The sequence below is a fragment of the Miscanthus floridulus genome, chromosome 3, assembly GCF_019320115.1.
Source record: "Miscanthus floridulus cultivar M001 chromosome 3, ASM1932011v1, whole genome shotgun sequence".
NCBI lineage: Eukaryota > Viridiplantae > Streptophyta > Magnoliopsida > Poales > Poaceae > Miscanthus > Miscanthus floridulus.
This window is the reverse complement of record NC_089582.1, coordinates 36,160,249-36,177,268: the sequence shown is the minus strand read 5'-3', so window position 1 is coordinate 36,177,268 and position 17,020 is coordinate 36,160,249. Positions and strand designations below refer to the sequence as shown.

The window sequence follows — 17,020 nt, the reverse complement described above, 5'->3', positions numbered from 1 at the left end:
CAGACTCTATCGCCACCTTCTTGGCATTAGGGCCGCCGGCTGGAGTGCGCACTTTGAGGAGTGCATGCTTGCCTCCGCCTCCACGTTGGAATTTGAAAAGCTAGTGGAGGAGGATTTGGGTAGTGTCTCCGCATCCGTCAGAGACCTGATCGCTGCGGATTCGAGAGACATGGCGATAAAGTCCTGAGATTTTAGCCCCTCCTCCATTACTGAAGAGGTGGTCGCGGAGATGTTGAAGGAATCGTATTTTCCTTCTTCGAGGGTAAAAATCCCTCCGCCTGGCCAGACTATTCCGGAATTGGAGGAGGGATATGTGGTGGTGTTTCGGGACTTCTTCACCTATGGCCTCCGCCTTACTTACATCCCCTTCCTCCGCCGGGTGTTGGAGACCTTCAATGTCCAGCTCCATCATCTGACTCCTACTGCCTTCCTCACGCTCAGTAAATTCTACTGGGCATGTGTTTCTTATGGCGCCGAGCCAGATGTGGACAGCTTCTGCGCTTACTACGAGCTGTAGAAGCAGCCGAAGAAGAAGAAGGAGATGCGGGAGGGCAAGGAGGTGGAGGTGATCTACCAGTATGGTAGTTGCACCTTCATGTCAAAGAGGAACCAAGGCATAGACTGCCTGGAGATTTCTTTTTGCCAGAAAGGCAAATGGGACTGCGGCTGGCTTGAGGAGTGGTTTTACGTGAAGACCTACGTGGTCCGTAGCACCACCGAGGATGGTGCGGAGGTCGCGGAGTATCCGTTGTCCTCAAGAATGGAGGTGATGGCGCCGCATACATGCGTGGAACCGCCGGAGGCGGTGTCACCGACAAGGGAGGCTTGTGACCAGGCCTTTGCGTTGGTGTGCCGCTACTCCGAGGGTCGCGATCTGGTGGAGGAGATTATGGCCTCCGACTATTGGCCCCTGAAAAGAGACAAGTCATCCTTTCCATTTGAAACGGTGGCGGTTCCCATTTTTGGGCCGGAGGCCGGGATCCTGTTCCCCCGCTTCTGCCAGTCTTTGGGGGAGGGGGTGATGGAGGATAGTTTCGTCTCCGAGGTTGAGGAAGCTGCCATCGGGTTGGTCGGTAGAGTTTCCGAGTGTGAGTACATGTGTCGGAGAGCCGTGGCAGGCATCATGCCGTGGCTCAATTGAGTTTTTGAGGAACTCGGGATCATCTACTGGGAGCGCGAGGTTCCCGCAGAGGTCCTGGATTCAATTGACAAGAAGCAGAAGAAGAAGGCCTGCATGAAGAATGTTACGGCGAAGGCCGAGTCTAGGAAGGGGTAGGGCGCCTCTGTTGCTCGGGCGCCTACGAAAAAGAAGAAGAAGAGCGGTGCTCTGGTGATCGCGCCGGCTGCATCTTCGGCCGGTAGTGCTGGCGTTGCCTCCGCCGACAGTGAAGATGTTCAGAGCTCCTCCGTCCCGTCAGTGGACATGCGGGTCACGAGCGGTGAGGGTCGCGGCTTTCCTGGAGCTCCGGTGCGCCCTATGAGCGGAGCTGTGAGCGGTGCTGGCCGTCCGGAGGCCAGCGCTGCTCCGGCGCGTACCTTGCATGGTGCTGCGAGTGTCGCCGAACAGCCGGAGGCTAGCGCCGCCGATCCTATGCCTGACATTTTTGGTGGGCTGTATTCAAGTTCTGAAGAGGGCGCGGAGGTCGCCCTGCAGCACGCTCCTTCTTCTCCCGCCGTTGTTGCGCCTTCCTCCGCACCAGCGGCCAATGTCGGGCAGCCGGAGGTCGTGCTTGCTGAGCAGGCCCCGATAGATCAGTCTTCTTTGAGCCCTCCACCTGCCAGGCCGCTGGCTGAGGAGAGCCGGCCCTTTGGGCCTTCGCCGCATGATATGGCGGAGACTTCTGCCCAAGGGGCTCGATAGGCAGCCCATCCTGGCTTTTTATGAGTAAGTTTGTTTGGCACACATTTTTATGTTTACTATCTTCGCCCGGTTTATTTGTTTATGTATTGTACCAAGTGCTAATACCGTGTAGTTGTTGCTTTGTAGGTGATGTCATGGCTAGACTCCTCACCCCGGAGGAGCGAGCGGCTGCTGCCAGCGTCAAGTTTGGTCCAGGGCAGCCGAGGCTGATGGCGCCGGGTCCGAGTGAGTATAGAGTGTTTTTATCTTACTCGTCTTTTGGCATGTTGTTATTGCCTATTTCTGATCGGCCCTCTGACCTGAGTTGTTGTTGTTGTGTTTTTTTTGCTACACAGGCTCCTTCGATGCTTCTATCTTAGGTTGGGAAGAGTGCTATCTTGGGGTTCTTGGAGATGTCGGAGGTGGTCTCTGGCCGTTGGTGTATTTGTTGTGAGATTTGCTTTTCTCACCTTATTGTTTTTTGTTTGTTTGTTCTTCTTTGAACAAATCGCTTCAAACAGCGTCTGAGGGACATGGATTTCTTCCAACTTCTCCATGTTCATCTAGAACACCAAAGCTTGGTGCGTCTTTGGCGGTTTGCCTTTTTTGGTGTATGTTCGTGTTGACACCGTTTTTTGCACGTGTCAAAATAATCGGAGTGGACTAATTGGCAAGAGGAAAGTTATTGAATACTTTGATAACCGATGAAAGCCAGCTTGTAAAGATGGTTGCCGATAGCTGGTGATGGTCGATGGAAAGGTTGATTTGGACTCGAACGTTGCCGATGAGGTTGGAGGTGTTGTTGTCAATGCCGATGAAGGGAGGCTGGAAGACTACTGCCGATGAAACAGGGAGTATGCCGATGAAGGGAGGCTTGAAGACTACTGCCGATGAAATAGGGAGTATGCCGATGGGAAGGAGGACAGTGAGGTTTCCATCGTAATTGAGGCGGACAGGGAAATAGATAGAAGTTGATTTCCTTTTCTATATTAGTTAGAGTATGATTCATGTAAGAGTCACGTGTTTCCTTAGATAAGGGATTGGTGTCCTAGTTGTGTTTGGTTGTGTCTCTTTAGATCAGGGTATAAATATGGAGTAAGGGACAATGTAAGAAAAATCAATCAATATCAAAAAACCAATTTTTACTCCTGTTTGCATCTACTTACTTTTCGGCGACTTCGTCAATTTGCATATTTTCTTTCTTTTTACGAGTTCTCATTGATTCGGCGAGCTGCATCGTTTCAGTACGACCTTCGGCGATTCTCGAGTTCCGCGTGAACACCTCTTGGCCGTGACTTCCGGGCGTATCGCTGTTGTCAGTACCAAAGTGTTCGTATCTTCATCCTTGTCGATTAGCAGGTCAAATCGACTGGCACGCTTTGGATATCGATTCGGGTATTAGCCCTTTGTGTTTGCAGATCCACTTTTGCATCAACACATCTTTTGGCACGCCCAGTGGGACCAATCAATCAATATGTTCAATCCCGAGATCGATGCAGGGAACATTATTGCAGTATCAGAAGAAGATCTCAAGGAAGAACAGAGGCAGGCTATGGAAAAGGCTGTAGAAGAATACAAGCAGCTTTGTCTGAGATCATTTAGCTTGAACAAGAGTGGACAAGTCATCCAGAAGCAAGATTTGCCGTTGCCTCGGCAGGTTACCTTTGACTCCAATCCTGGTAAACTTCAAGAGATGGTTAATTCTGCAGTAAATCATGCTTTGATTAATCATTCCAGTGTGCTGTCCAATACTGTTCATAATGCTGTGGTTCGAACTCTCAAAGAGGGACAAGCGGCACCACATTACGTTGGGCCTGCCTATCATCAACCAGAGCCAGCATCTGTCAAAACTCCATCGGCTCCTTCGGCCGTTGTGGGTACAGAAGTTACTTCCCCTCCAGTATTGGTGGGCTCACCTAATGTTCAATCTACACCAATACAATCAGACCAGGTACTATCAGGAGGGCGAGTTCAGCTTAATACAGATCTATCGGCATCAGCTATGTCAGGCCCTGTGTCTCAGAATAGCCAGATTCCTACTAATTGGTGGGGATATGGCATGCCTCCAGAGTCATCTGCTTTCAATCCTAGATTACCTCAAGTGTTTGATGCAGTAGGGAGAGCGCCTATACCATCGGCCGTTTCGCCGATGGCTCAAGTGCCTCAATATGCCGCAACTACTTCTGTGCAACCAACTCCAGGAGGTTTCCAGATGCCTATGGTTCAAACATTCAATTCAAGTCCATCGGCGAGCTTACTGCCGATGCAGCAGAAAGCCCCTGCTATGAGTCAAACTGGGGTTCAGTTCATGCCTCAAACCAGTTATAATTATCCAACGATATCGGCAAATTACCAGCCATCGGTAAGTTTTGTACCGATGAGTTCTAATAATGATTGGTCAGGACAATTACCTGTTCAACATACAGTTCAGCGAAATCAGCAGGTCGCAGGGATTCAACAGGGTCATATGCAAGCTGGTTTCCAGAATCAAGCATCGGCAACTCAGCCGATGAATCCTTTCCAACAGGTTAATGGACCACAAGTAACGGCAAATATGCCGATTGCTGGAGATCGTGGGCCACAAAGATATGTGGAGGGATGTCAGCAGGCACCTCCGGTAGAAGTTCAACCAGTTCGTCAGCAGGAGGCTGATGCTTTTTGGGCCGATAAGATAGCAGAAATTATGAAGGATCAGTTTGGGATAAAGCCCAAGGTCAATACGTATTCTTATCGGACTCCGTACCCTCCTGCATACGATTTAATTCCTCTCCCAAATCGGTACAAGGTACCGGATTTCACTAAATTCTCTGGGCAAGATGATACATCAACCATGGAACATGTTAATCGCTTCATTATTCAATGTGGAGAGGCAGCTAACAGAGATGAATTAAGAGTTTGATTATTCTCGTCATCTTTGTCTGGATCAGCATTTACATGGTTCATTTCATTGCCACCAAACTCTATTATTACTTGGGTTGATCTAGAAAAACAATTCCATAAGTATTTCTTTGCTGGAATCCATGAAAAGAAGCTTACAGATTTAGTAAAATTGAGACAGCGTAATGATGAATCGGTAGAGAGCTTTGTACAAAGGCTACGAGATGTAAAAAATAAGTGCTACAGCCTGGTGCTGGATGATCGGCAGCTTGCCGATCTGGCTTTTCAAGGGTTATTGCCACATCTTAAAGACAGATATGCTTCTCAGGAGTTTGAAAGCCTCAGTCATCTTGTGCAAAGGATCTCTGATCAAGATACTAGGGTTTTTGAACCTAAAAAGAATTGGAGTAAAAAGGTATCATTTGTTGAAGAAGTAGGAGATTCTGACTCTGATGAAGAACCAGTTATCGGCTTAGCTGAGTGGGTTAAGAATAAAAAGCCGATATCATGTCCCTTTGGTCAAAAAGAGCCAGAAAAGTTTACCTTTGATATCACCAAGGCCGATAAAATATTTGATCTTTTGCTTCAAGAGGGCCAAATTAAGCTGTCACCTAATCATGTGATCCCATCGGCAGAAGAGTTGAAAAAGATCTTGTACTGCAAATGGCACAATGCAACTTCACACAGTACAAATGAATGCAAGGTATTCAGGCAACAGTTACAATCGGCTATTGAATCTGGGAGGATTAAGTTTGGTACTTCCAAGGCCCAGAAGCCGATGAAAATTGATCAACACCCTTTTCCAGCAAATATGTTGGATGCCAAAGGAAAGACCAAGGTTTTGACGTCAGAAGCTGCTGAGAAAAACGCGTCAGTGGACCCCCAACATCGGATAACTACCGATGATGCAAAAAGTAAGGGTTTGCTAGGAGAAAGCAGTAGTTCCAAAAATCCTCCTCGACCTGGCATTGTGATTACCCATCGGAGGCAGCAGGAGGGTTGGCGTCAACGTAATGACCGATATCGACAACAGCAAGAAGTGAGACGTCGGGAAGAATGGAATCGACATAAAGATCATTGGAGATGTCCGTTTTTCATCCATTGCTGGGAAGAAGGTATTAAATTGCCAACTGTTGAGAATTGCCCTGAGTGTAATGGTTATTACGGAGTCAATCGCTCAGAAAGGAGGTTTCAACTTGGTAATCAGGGTTCGTCTATCAATGAGCCGATCAGAGGCAGAGCATCAGTGCATGATCGGCTGGGGGGCAGACTTAGTGTACATGAGAGGCTTGGTAAACGCGCTGGATATTTTCCAAGGAATCAAGAGGAGCTTGAGGAGATGGCAAACGCAAGAGTTCCCGATGAGGAAATATTCTACAGGGACCCTAATATACGTCGTGTAGAACCAACTAGGACTTGTTATCAGCCGGTTTGGAAAACCAAGTTTCCTCGATGGTGCCCAGAGGGTCTGACAAAGACGCAGAGGAGGAGGATGCAACGTGAGCGTCAGGAGGATTTATACCAAGAGGAAAATTCCTCCAATGAAAAGCATGGTCGTCAGCAGTGGCAGGTAAAACACAAAAATAAGGGTCCATCGGCAGATGTTAATATGGTATTCATGTTGCCGATGGAGTTTTTGGCACTATCTGATAATGAGGGAGAAGTTGTTCTCTCTGATCAAGTAGCTCAGTTAACACTAGATCCAATGATGGCTGTTTTTGAGAAACCTACCGATGACGAGAGACAGCATCTTAAGGCTTTATTTGTGAAGGGCAAAGTTGATGGGCAGCCTGTGTCTAAGGTACTTATTGATGGAGGGGCTGCGATTAATATTATGCCTTATGTGATGTATCGGAAACTTGGTAAGGGGGATAAAGACTTGACCAAAACCGATATGATGTTGAAAGATTTTGAAGGCAATGTGTCACCGGCTAAAGGGGCAGTGTGCGTGGAATTGACCATCGGCAGCAAAACCTTGCCAACGACGTTCTTTGTTATCAACGGCAAGGGTGCATATAATCTGCTTCTAGGGAGGGATTGGATTCATGCTAATTGTTGTGTTCCTTCTACAATGCATCAATGCCTCGTACAGTGGATTGGGGATAAGATTGAGGTCGTCCCTGGTGATTCTTCTTATATCATCGCATCGGCAGAATCAGATACTTATGAGCGAACTAAATGCATATCAGGAGAAGCTTGGGAAAAAGAGTTCCTTAGAGTTGCTGATTATGAAATTCCACCGATCCAAGCAGTCGGTTCTGAAGAGGAGTTTTAATGGATAGGTTTGCCGATGATGGAAAATTAGGTCAAGGGTTCACATCGGCAGATGATTTAGTAGAAGTAGATATTGGTGATGGTGATAGGTCAAGACCTACTTTTATTAGTGCTAAGTTAGATTTCAAGTGTAAGCAGCGAATAACAGATTTGTTAAAAGAATATAAAGATTGTTTTGCTTGGGATTATACTGAGATGCCTGGATTAGACCGATCGATAGTTGAACATCGGTTACCTATTAAATCTGGATTTCGGCCACATCAGCAGCCAGCGTGCCGATGCAACCCTAATGTACTTCCTGACATTAAGGCCGAAATAACTAAATTAATTGAAGCAAAGTTTATTCGGCAATGTCGATATGCAGAGTGGATCTCTAATGTGGTTCCTGTTTATAAGAAAAATGGAAAACTTCGTGTTTGTATTGATTTCAGGAATCTCAACAAAGCCACACCAATGGATGGCTATCCAATGCCGATTGCTGATTTGTTGATTGATGCTGCAGCTGGACATCAAATTATCAGCTTCATGGATGGTAATGCAGGTTACAATCAAATATTCATGGCTGAGGAAGATATTCCCAAGACTGCTTTCAGATGTCCAGGTCATGTGGGGTTGTTCGAGTGGATAGTCATGACGTTTGGTTTGAAAAATGCCGGTGCTACTTATCAAAGAGCTATGAGCTTTATTTTTCATGAATACATCGGCACATTAGTGGAGATCTACATTGATGATGTAGTGATTAAGTCTGGAGATATCACAGCACATTTAGCCGATCTGCGAAAGATACTGGAGTGCACAAGGAAGCATGGATTGAAGATGAATCCTAATAAATGTGCATTTGGTGTATCGGCAGGACAATTCTTGGGTTTTATGGTGCATCAGCGAGGCATTGAAATCAGTAGGAAGTCTATTGATGCAATTAACAAGGTGATTGCTCCTGCCAATAAGACTGAATTGCAATCTTTGATCGGTAAGATTAATTTTATTAGAAGATTCATATCTAATCTGTCGGGTAAGATCAAGGCTTTCAGCCCCACTACTTAGATTAAAAGCTGATCAGGAATTCGTATGGGGAGTTGAACAGCAATTAGCCCTTGATGAAATTAAGAAATATTTATCAAATCCTCCAGTGTTAGTTCCACCTCAGCATGGAAAGCCTTTCAGGTTATATTTGTCAACTGATGATACAGTTATCGGTTCAGCTCTTATTCAAGAATTTGAAGGGAAAGAACGTGTTATTTATTATTTGAGCAGAAGGTTAGTGGATGCTGAGACGAGGTATTCGGCCATTGAAAAATTGTGTCTGTGTTTATACTTTTCTTGTGTCAAATTAAGGCATTATTTGTTATCTGCCGAATGTACGGTCATATGCAAAGACGATGTGGTCAAGTATATGCTGTCGATGCCGATATTAAGTGGTAGAATCGGCAAATGGATTTTAGCACTATCAGAATTTGAACTACGTTACGAATCAACTAAGGCAGTTAAAGGGCAAGTGATGGCTGATTTTGTCACTCAGCATTGCAATACAGTGGACTTTCTGGGGATTGCTCCCTGGACACTTTTCTTCGATGGATCCACATGTGGTGAAGGAGCAGGTATCGGCATTGTGTTAATTTCACCTCTAGGGAGGAAGTATGAGTTTTCATTGCCGATTGTTGCTACAGCAACAAACAATCAAGCTGAATATCAAGCCTTGATAAAAGGGTTAGAATTGCTGAAGGAGATACGTGCCGATGTTGTTGAAATCTTTGGTGATTCTATGCTGGTTATAAATCAATTGGCTGGAAGTTATGAATGCCGAAGTGAAGCTTTGATTTCGTATTATGAAAGATGTTTGCAGTTGTTGAAAGGATTTAGAGGTTTTCGTCTTGAACATATCTCTCGATTGCATAATGAGGAAGCTAATCGACTAGCTCAGCATGCTTCAGGGTATCAGCCTATTCAGGAAGTGCTAACATCGGCAGGTGATACCGATGACTGGAGGAAAGAGATTGTCGATTATTTAAAGGATCCACATAGAAAGGTTGAGAGACGTATAAGGTTCCAAGCTACCAAATACGTGCTCCTCGATGATGAATTATATTATCGAACTATAGATGGAGTTTTACTTAGATGTGTCAGCAATGATGAATCGAGAAGCTTGATGGGTGAAATTCATGAAGGAGTATGTGGGGCACATCAATCGGCTTTCAAGATGAAATGGATGATCAGAAGGAACGGATACTATTGGCCGACTATTCTTGAAGATTGTTTTAAGTATTTTAAAGGATGCCAGGGGTGTCAAAAGTTTGGTAATATTCAAAGAGCGCCTGCATCGGCTATGAATCCTATAATCAAACCGTGGCCGTTCCGGGGATGGGCTATTGATCTCATTGGTCAGATTTATCCGCCATCGAGTAAAGGACATAAATTTATCCTGGTTGCTACTGATTATTTTACAAAGTGGGTTGAAGCAATTCCTTTGAAAAAGGTGACATCGGTCAATATGATTGATTTTGTGAAAGAGCATATTGTTTACCGATTTGGTATTCCTCAGACTATCACTACCGATCAGGGCACTATGTTTACATCAGGAGAATTTGATGAGTTTGCTGTAGGTATGGGAATTAAGATTTTAAATTCTTCTCCATATTATGCTCAAGCCAATGGTCAAGCTGAGGCTTCTAACAAAGGGATCATCAAACTCATTAAGCGCAAAATTGAAGAAAATCCTAGGAGGTGGCATACAGTATTAAATGAAGCCTTGTGGTCATATCGGATGTCATGTCATGGTGCAACCAAAGTAACGCCTTATCAGTTAGTATATGGACACGATGCAGTATTGCCTTGGGAAATTAAGGTTGGCTCTAGACGAATACGTTCTCAAGATCAGCTGACAGCCGATGATTATAATACCCTTATGAAGGATGAGTTGGAAGATGTGGCGGATCATCGGTTAAGGGCTTTAGTTAGTATCGAAGAAAATAAGAAAAGAGTAGCTAGATGGTATAACAAGAAGGTGAAAGTAAAAGAGTTTGCCGATGGAGATCTGGTCTGGAAATTGATTTTACCGATTGGGACTAAAAGTTCAAAGTTTGGAAAGTGGTCTCCTAATTGGGAAGGTCCATATCGGATAAATCAGTCTGTTCCTGGTAATGCATATATTTTAGAAACCCTCGAAGGGGTTGTGTTTCCCAGAGCGATAAATGGAAAATATTTAAAGAAATATTACCCTAGTATCTGGATAGATGCATAAAAGTATAAGTGCCGATAACAGTACTATCGGTTAGAATTATGCAAGGATGTCAATGTCTCATAAAGTGCCGATACAATAAATAAGATTACACGTTCAATAAGGATTGGATAGCTAATATCGCACGCAGGCGAATCTGGTCGGCTTCCTCCATTTCCTTGATATCGTCATCGGCGGCACCCTCCACAGGCTTGAGTTTTTTCTTCATGGCTAAAGCTTTGCGAGCTTGGATATCTCTTTCTTGCTGAAGGGTCTTGATGGCATCGGGTAGCTGGTTTTCTTCTTGTTGGGCATGAGTTAAGGCTGCCTCAACTTCCTTCAGTTCAGCCAATAGAGCCATCTTCCTTGCTGATAAATCTAAGATTTTCTGCTTAAGTTCAGCGCCTGAAGTCTGCAAGTTGCCGATGCCCTTGTGCTTCTCATCGGCAATCTGTTTCAGTTGTAGCATCTCTTCTTTGAGTTGAGCCTAAGTTGCTCTATCGGCAATGCGCTGAGCGGCCCGTTGATATTGCAGTTGGCGGCTTTCTAGGTGAGCTGCTGGGAAGAGTGCTTCTTCAACATCGGCAGGGACCTGGCCCCGAATTGTTTTGAAAATTGCCTTTGCGGGGTCCGAGTCATCTACCAGTTGGGCGGTACCTTGTTGTAGCAAGTTCAGGAGGGTTTCCAACTTGGATTTAGTCTCTGCCGATATTGTTCCCAGTGCAAGGGAAGAACTTGTCTCCTCTCCATCGTCGTCAAAAATATCAATGGCAAAGGAAAATAGACTGTTCGGGGAGTCTTGTTCCTGAGAGAGAGAGAGGGAGATCAGTTAGGGGTAAGTATGAATATTGTAAATCAACTAGGCTGATCGGTTTACCTGTTTCAAGGCAATTTCTTGTGCTTGACTGGAGGAAGCAACCTGGAGTATGTCGTGTGGGGGATCGGCTGAGCTTGCCGATGGGATATCCTCTGTGACTTCATCGATGGTGGGTTCTTGAGGTATGACTGCCGATAACATTGGGGCAGATGTAGGGATCGGCATAGACCTTTGTCGTTTTGGCTGTGCTTCAGTATCTGTTGAAGCTTTGCGTTTTGCTTGGGCATCGGCAACGATGAGCTGGGGGGCATCGACACTTGTTGGTTGTGAAGCTTGGACATCTGGTACGTTTGCCGATGTACCCAATTGTTGCTGCAAAACAAGTGTAAGAGATGATATTTAACAAGTAAAATGTAAAGTCGAGAAGCTACCTCTGAAGGTTCATCGAAGGAAGTGGTGCTTGATATCGGCGGAATTGCCGATGACGATCCAGTAGCAGCCCTTACCCCCTGATGATTAAGGTTAATACAGTTTGTGATCGGCATAAGTAAAAATAAACGAGGTTGTTACCTTAAATGCTTTGACCAAGGTTGTAGCAGCAGCCGATGGAGTAGCCCTGGATGTAGCCAATTTGGACTTGGAAGTGATGGTCTTGGTACGAATCTTCTGGTGGGTCAAAGCGGCTAAGGTGGGAGCGTTGTAGCCGATCAGCGATGTTGGGGAAACAGGCCGGAGATTGAAGGGTTTCCCACTTTTGCTCACCGATGGTGCTGGGTTGTTAACCTGTTACAAGAGAATCGGTTATTGATATATGAAGGGAAAAGCAGAAGGGAGTTAAAGGAAACTTACTGCATCGTCAGGGATGGCGTATTCAGGGTCGATCATGTGCCGATATGTGTGAGCAGAAGTTGCGAACAGTTGTTCTTTCCACTCTTGCCACCATTGCTTATATGACTCGGTGATGAAAGATATTGGTGTCCAGGTGGATATATCAACATCTGCAGTATCGGCATCAGGGGAGAGTTGTACTACCTTGTTCCAATCTGTTCCGCAGGTGATTGTTTCCCTGGGTTTGATCACATCGGCAAAGCAGAGTTTGATCGGCAATTGCCCAAAAGCCAATTGGCGGGATACTGCCGATGGGTTGTAAAATTCATACGTAATGTTGGTGTTTTTCCCGCTGCCGAATGTGTTTACTGGAATTGCCCTGGGAGTGATGATAGCCATCATGAGCTCATTATCTTGATTCAGAGTGTCATCGGCAAAGTTGAAAAGAAGGGGGAATCTGTTTTCTTCGTCAATATAAGGCACCCAGGCCCTATGATCACGAGAAAGACCATTGTAGAAGCTTTGAAAGAATCTGCCGATTTGGTCTTCGTTGGCTTCTGTTCCAGGAAGGACAATTATGGCTTCACCAAAATTGAGGGGTGAGCGTGTTGCCGATTCATCATCCCCAAGCACATAGTCTTCAGCAATTTCTCGTGGGAATTGTTGAGCAAAAAAGTCCCATTGCAAACGTTTGTGCATATGGGCATTCAGCCACATGTTGATAAACCACCACGGGCCTCCCAGGTTGCCGATGGGTTCGCCGAGCAAAAGTTTCTGAGACACTTGATGAAGAAGATGGTAAGTGGAGCTTAGAAGGTATCGGCCAAGAGGAAACCTTACGCCATTAGCCAAAAGTTCAGCTGCAGGGAGGAAGGCGTTGGTTGGTCCTACTGATCGACCACAGAAGATGAATTTTTCCAACCACATATTCAGGAATGTGGCATGTTCCCTCTGGTTAACTGTCCCGGTCTTCTGGTATTCTTGAATGTATCCTGTCCAACCGCCGATGTTGCGGGTATTTACCCTGTATTCAGACTTTCTACCATAGATGGAGCCTTCATCGGCAGTTGAGATGTCCAAGCCAGTAAGCATATGGATATCGGCAAGGGTAGGAGTGGCTGGGCCATGTCCAAACATAAAAGTATTGGTCGTGTCTGACCAGAAATAAGCAGCTGCAATTATCATTGATTCATTTTTTTGCATATCGGCAATAGATAGCCTAATGCATTGGTCTAATCTTCGTTCTGCCCAGTATACTTGCATTGATCTATTAACTCTCAAGTACCAATCTTTCCACCCCTTGGTGGTTTTGGGCCAAGATCGGAATGTGTCTTTCCACAAATTCAGAGAGAAATTTTGGGCTCTAAAGGGGATTCTGTTAACCTCTGCATTGATCAGATCGGTTGGATCTGGATTGCCCATTGGTCCGAGGCATTGGACGTGCGGCTGATCGGTTGGGATAATTAATTTGTTGCGCAGTTCCTAAGGTTATAGAATCCAGAGAACAGAAGAAAGGAAAAATCACCAACTGAATGAATTTGCGAAAAGATCAAAGTAAAGGGTAATGGAAGTGGAGCGAACCGCGGGGACGTCGAAGTTGATGGCCATGGTCTTGAGGAAACTTGAAGTTAGCACCGGAGAAGGGTTCTTGGTTGAGGTCGCGCGGTTGTTCGTCGGAGTCGCCACCGGAGAGAGAAAATGCCAAGGATTGGAGGCTGAAAGTAGAAAATGAGGGTTCCGGAGAAATCTATTTATAAGCCGCCCGGAGTAAGGGTATTTTGGACTTATCTCTATATCGCGCGCATATAGGTCGAGACGGTTCAGAAGGATATGGTAACTGTTCGCACGATAATCAGGGGATTGTACAGATGAGTTGATGACAAGTAATTATGACTTGGAAGGGATATCGATACAGGATATTTTAATTCTGAAAATGGCAGCATTATCATGTTAAGATCTTGCCGATGGGTTATTGCTTCGGTATCTTAACCATAATCAAGGCAAGAGTGGTTGGTGATTGTGCGATATTTACTGAAGTGCGTGAATCAAGATTAGATTTGATTGGATTTGATAACAAATCAAGTTTTGGCTTGGAGAATGAGTTACGGTAATCGGGCGAAGGCAAGCGTTATCTGGAGTAAATTTCGGAGCATTAATGGTTTTATACTTCGAAATTGGGGGGCATGTGTTGACACCGTTTTTTGCACGTGTCAAAATAATCGGAGTGGACTAATCGGCAAGAGGAAAGTTATTGAATACTTTGATAACCGATGAAAGCCAGCTTGTAAAGATGGTTGCCGATAGCTGGTGATGGTCGATGGAAAGGTTGATTTGGACTCGAACGTTGCCGATGAGGTTGGAGGTGTTGTTGTCAATGCCGATGAAGGGAGGCTGGAAGACTACTGCCGATGAAACAGGGAGTATGCCGATGAAGGGAGGCTTGAAGACTACTGCCGATGAAATAGGGAGTATGCCGATGGGAAGGAGGACAGTGAGGTTTCCATCGTAATTGAGGCGGACAGGGAAATAGATAGAAGTTGATTTCCTTTTCTATATTAGTTAGAGTATGATTCATGTAAGAGTCACGTGTTTCCTTAGATAAGGGATTGGTGTCCTAGTTGTGTTTGGTTGTGTCTCTTTAGATCAGGGTATAAATATGGAGTAAGGGACAATGTAAGAAAAATCAATCAATATCAAAAAACCAATTTTTACTCCTGTTTGCATCTACTTACTTTTCGGCGACTTCGTCAATTTGCATATTTTCTTTCTTTTTACGAGTTCTCATTGATTCGGCGAGCTGCATCGTTTCAGTACGACCTTCGGCGATTCTCGAGTTCCGCGTGAACACCTCTTGGCCGTGACTTCCGGGCGTATCGCTGTTGTCAGGACCAAAGTGTTCGTATCTTCATCCTTGTCGATTAGCAGGTCAAATCGACTGGCACGCTTTGGATATCGATTCGGGTATTAGCCCTTTGTGTTTGCAGATCCACTTTTGCATCAACAGTTCGCCTTTAGACTTGTTTTTGTTTCTGTTGCTAATCGCCTTGGTCTTCTTCTTTCTGATCGCAGGGGTATCATACGGCTGTTGTTATGGAAGAGTGCTGCACTCGCAAGGTCTTTGACCGAGAGACTATGATTGAAGCGATCAAGGCGGAGAACGAGTGCCTGGAAGGTGAAAAAGGGGGTTTGTCCAATTCCCTTGTAGCTCTCCGCCTTTCTCTAGCGGAGAAGGAACAAGAAAAGGACGCTTTGAGGGCCGATCTCACTAAGGCCCGGCATGTAGAAGTTTTGTCTGCCGAGCAGGCCCGCAGGGTGAACGAGTTGGCCGAGGGCCTCCGGCGAGAGCTGGCCTCTGAGAAGGAATCCGCGGCTATGATGGGGGAGCAGCTGTCTTTGACGATGAGGCGTTTGGACTCGGTCAAGGGGGTCCTTGCTGCAACCGTTGGCCATTATCGGGCCATCGTCGCCGAGTTCGGAGGCGAAACCTTCGCCCCTCCGGAGGAAGACAGCGTCTACGCCCTCGCCTCCTGGCTAAAGTGTCACCTTGCGAAGCTCCCCGGTCTGATCAATGGCTACACGAACTACGGGGCGCTGGCGGGAGTAGCGAATTACACCAAGCTTTTGGTGCGCGGCGGGTGCACGCATACCGAAAGTATTCCGGAGGGAGCGCTGCCGAGTCCGGAGGAGCTTGGTGAGACTTCTCTTGGTTTGCGAAAAACCTTGAGAAATTTCATTGGGTACTTTTGGGCTCCGTTTGGGAGACCTGCTGCCCGGAAACTGGCGGAGGAAAAGAGGCTGAAGGTACTTCTAGTCTTTGTAGCCGCTATTTTTCTCTCCTTGCTTTATGTGAAGCTGCGAAGGCTTTCATTGCCTATGCCACTGATATTTTAACCTGTGCTACAGGATGCGCAGAAGATTGTTGCGGGCAGGCCTTCGTCGTTTCCAAGCTCGGCGACCGCGGGTGACGCCTCCGCCACCGCTGGCGCTCCGGTGGGCGCTACGATCGGCGGCGGTGAGGTCGGAAGCCGCAGGTGCCGTCCCCGCCCACAGTTGATGCGGGCTCCGTTCCAGGGACTTCTGCTGTGGCCGATGCATCGGAGGTCTAGGTTCTTTGTAGGACTTAGTTGTTTTGACTTGTATATTGTAGTCCAGTTGGACTCTTGTAAATAAAGTTTCTTTTGTTCTGAATAATTTTGTGGAAAATTTTAACCTTGCGCAGGTTCTGAATCGGGAGCCTGCGCAAGATGTTGCGCCTTTGATTCTCTACAACGACGGTATTTATGTGAGTGGAGAGCTTTGGGAGTACTTGGGTTCGCCCTTTCCCCACAGCGTTGCGCGCGACGTGTTTGAGTCAGTTAAGTTTGACATAGACAACGAGCGCGCTGGGTTTACTCACGCGCTTGCTTGGCGTGGACCTCCGCCACAATAGTTTGGATTTTATTGTAAGTTTGTTTCCTATAAGAATGCTACTTGATGTTTTATGGAATACAAAACAGGTTCACTTTCTTGATTGTTTGTGCGGGGGCTTATGTCTATTGTGCTTGTTTACATATCTCGTCTAGTCCCGAGCTTGCACACCATGGTTCTTTGCTTGGGTGAACGTGCGCGATACAGAGGTGGTGGCCAGGACCTCCGCCCCATGTTCTCTCCTTCTCTGTGCTTGCTTGATGGCCGGGGTAGAAGTGTTGGCAGTTTTTTGGCCGGTGGAGGCGTACTTGAAGTCCGCCTGGCGAGGCTTGTTGAATCGGTGTGTGATCCGATAGGAGGTTTGGCGCAGCTTGTGCAGACGGTGGAGACTTTTGGTATTTCTTTAGCTGGTTGTTTTAGCTGTCTAGTAGTATGGGCCTCTGACGCTGCACACCCGTGGGACATGTTTCATTTGTGGAGATCACAGGTTAGGTCTTCAGCGTCAGGGGGATGTTACGAGATTTCGTGCGATATCCCCCTTCTTCTGTAGGCCTGCGCTGTTCATCACCTTGCCGTAGTTCCTGTCTCTTTTCCCACTGCCTCCGACCGTTTTCTGGTGCCTCTGATTTTACGAGTTTTTGTACAATATCTACGGCCGACTTAGATATCTAAGGAGACCCCTGCCTCCATGGTCGTTGCTGTGGCTTGTGCTTGTGCTCTGCCTTCTTCCCCCTTGCGCCTTCTGCTGACTGAGGTTTTAAGG

The 17,020-nt window shown here is 46.3% G+C and overlaps 1 protein-coding gene across 1 annotated transcript in view; it reads right to left on the bottom strand.

The window, feature by feature from the left end:
• Positions 1–11,932, bottom strand: part of LOC136545455 (uncharacterized) — a 32,270-nt gene extending 20,338 nt beyond the window's left edge. Inside the window, exons 1-2 of the mRNA XM_066537473.1 lie at positions 11,872–11,932; positions 11,593–11,805 (exon numbers count right to left, since the gene is read on the bottom strand). Coding sequence (XP_066393570.1) covers positions 11,593–11,805; positions 11,872–11,907 — 249 coding nt within the window. The 5' untranslated portion in view covers positions 11,908–11,932. The remainder of the gene's footprint in view (positions 1–11,592; positions 11,806–11,871) is intronic.
• Between the last annotated feature and the right edge of the window lie 5,088 nt (positions 11,933–17,020).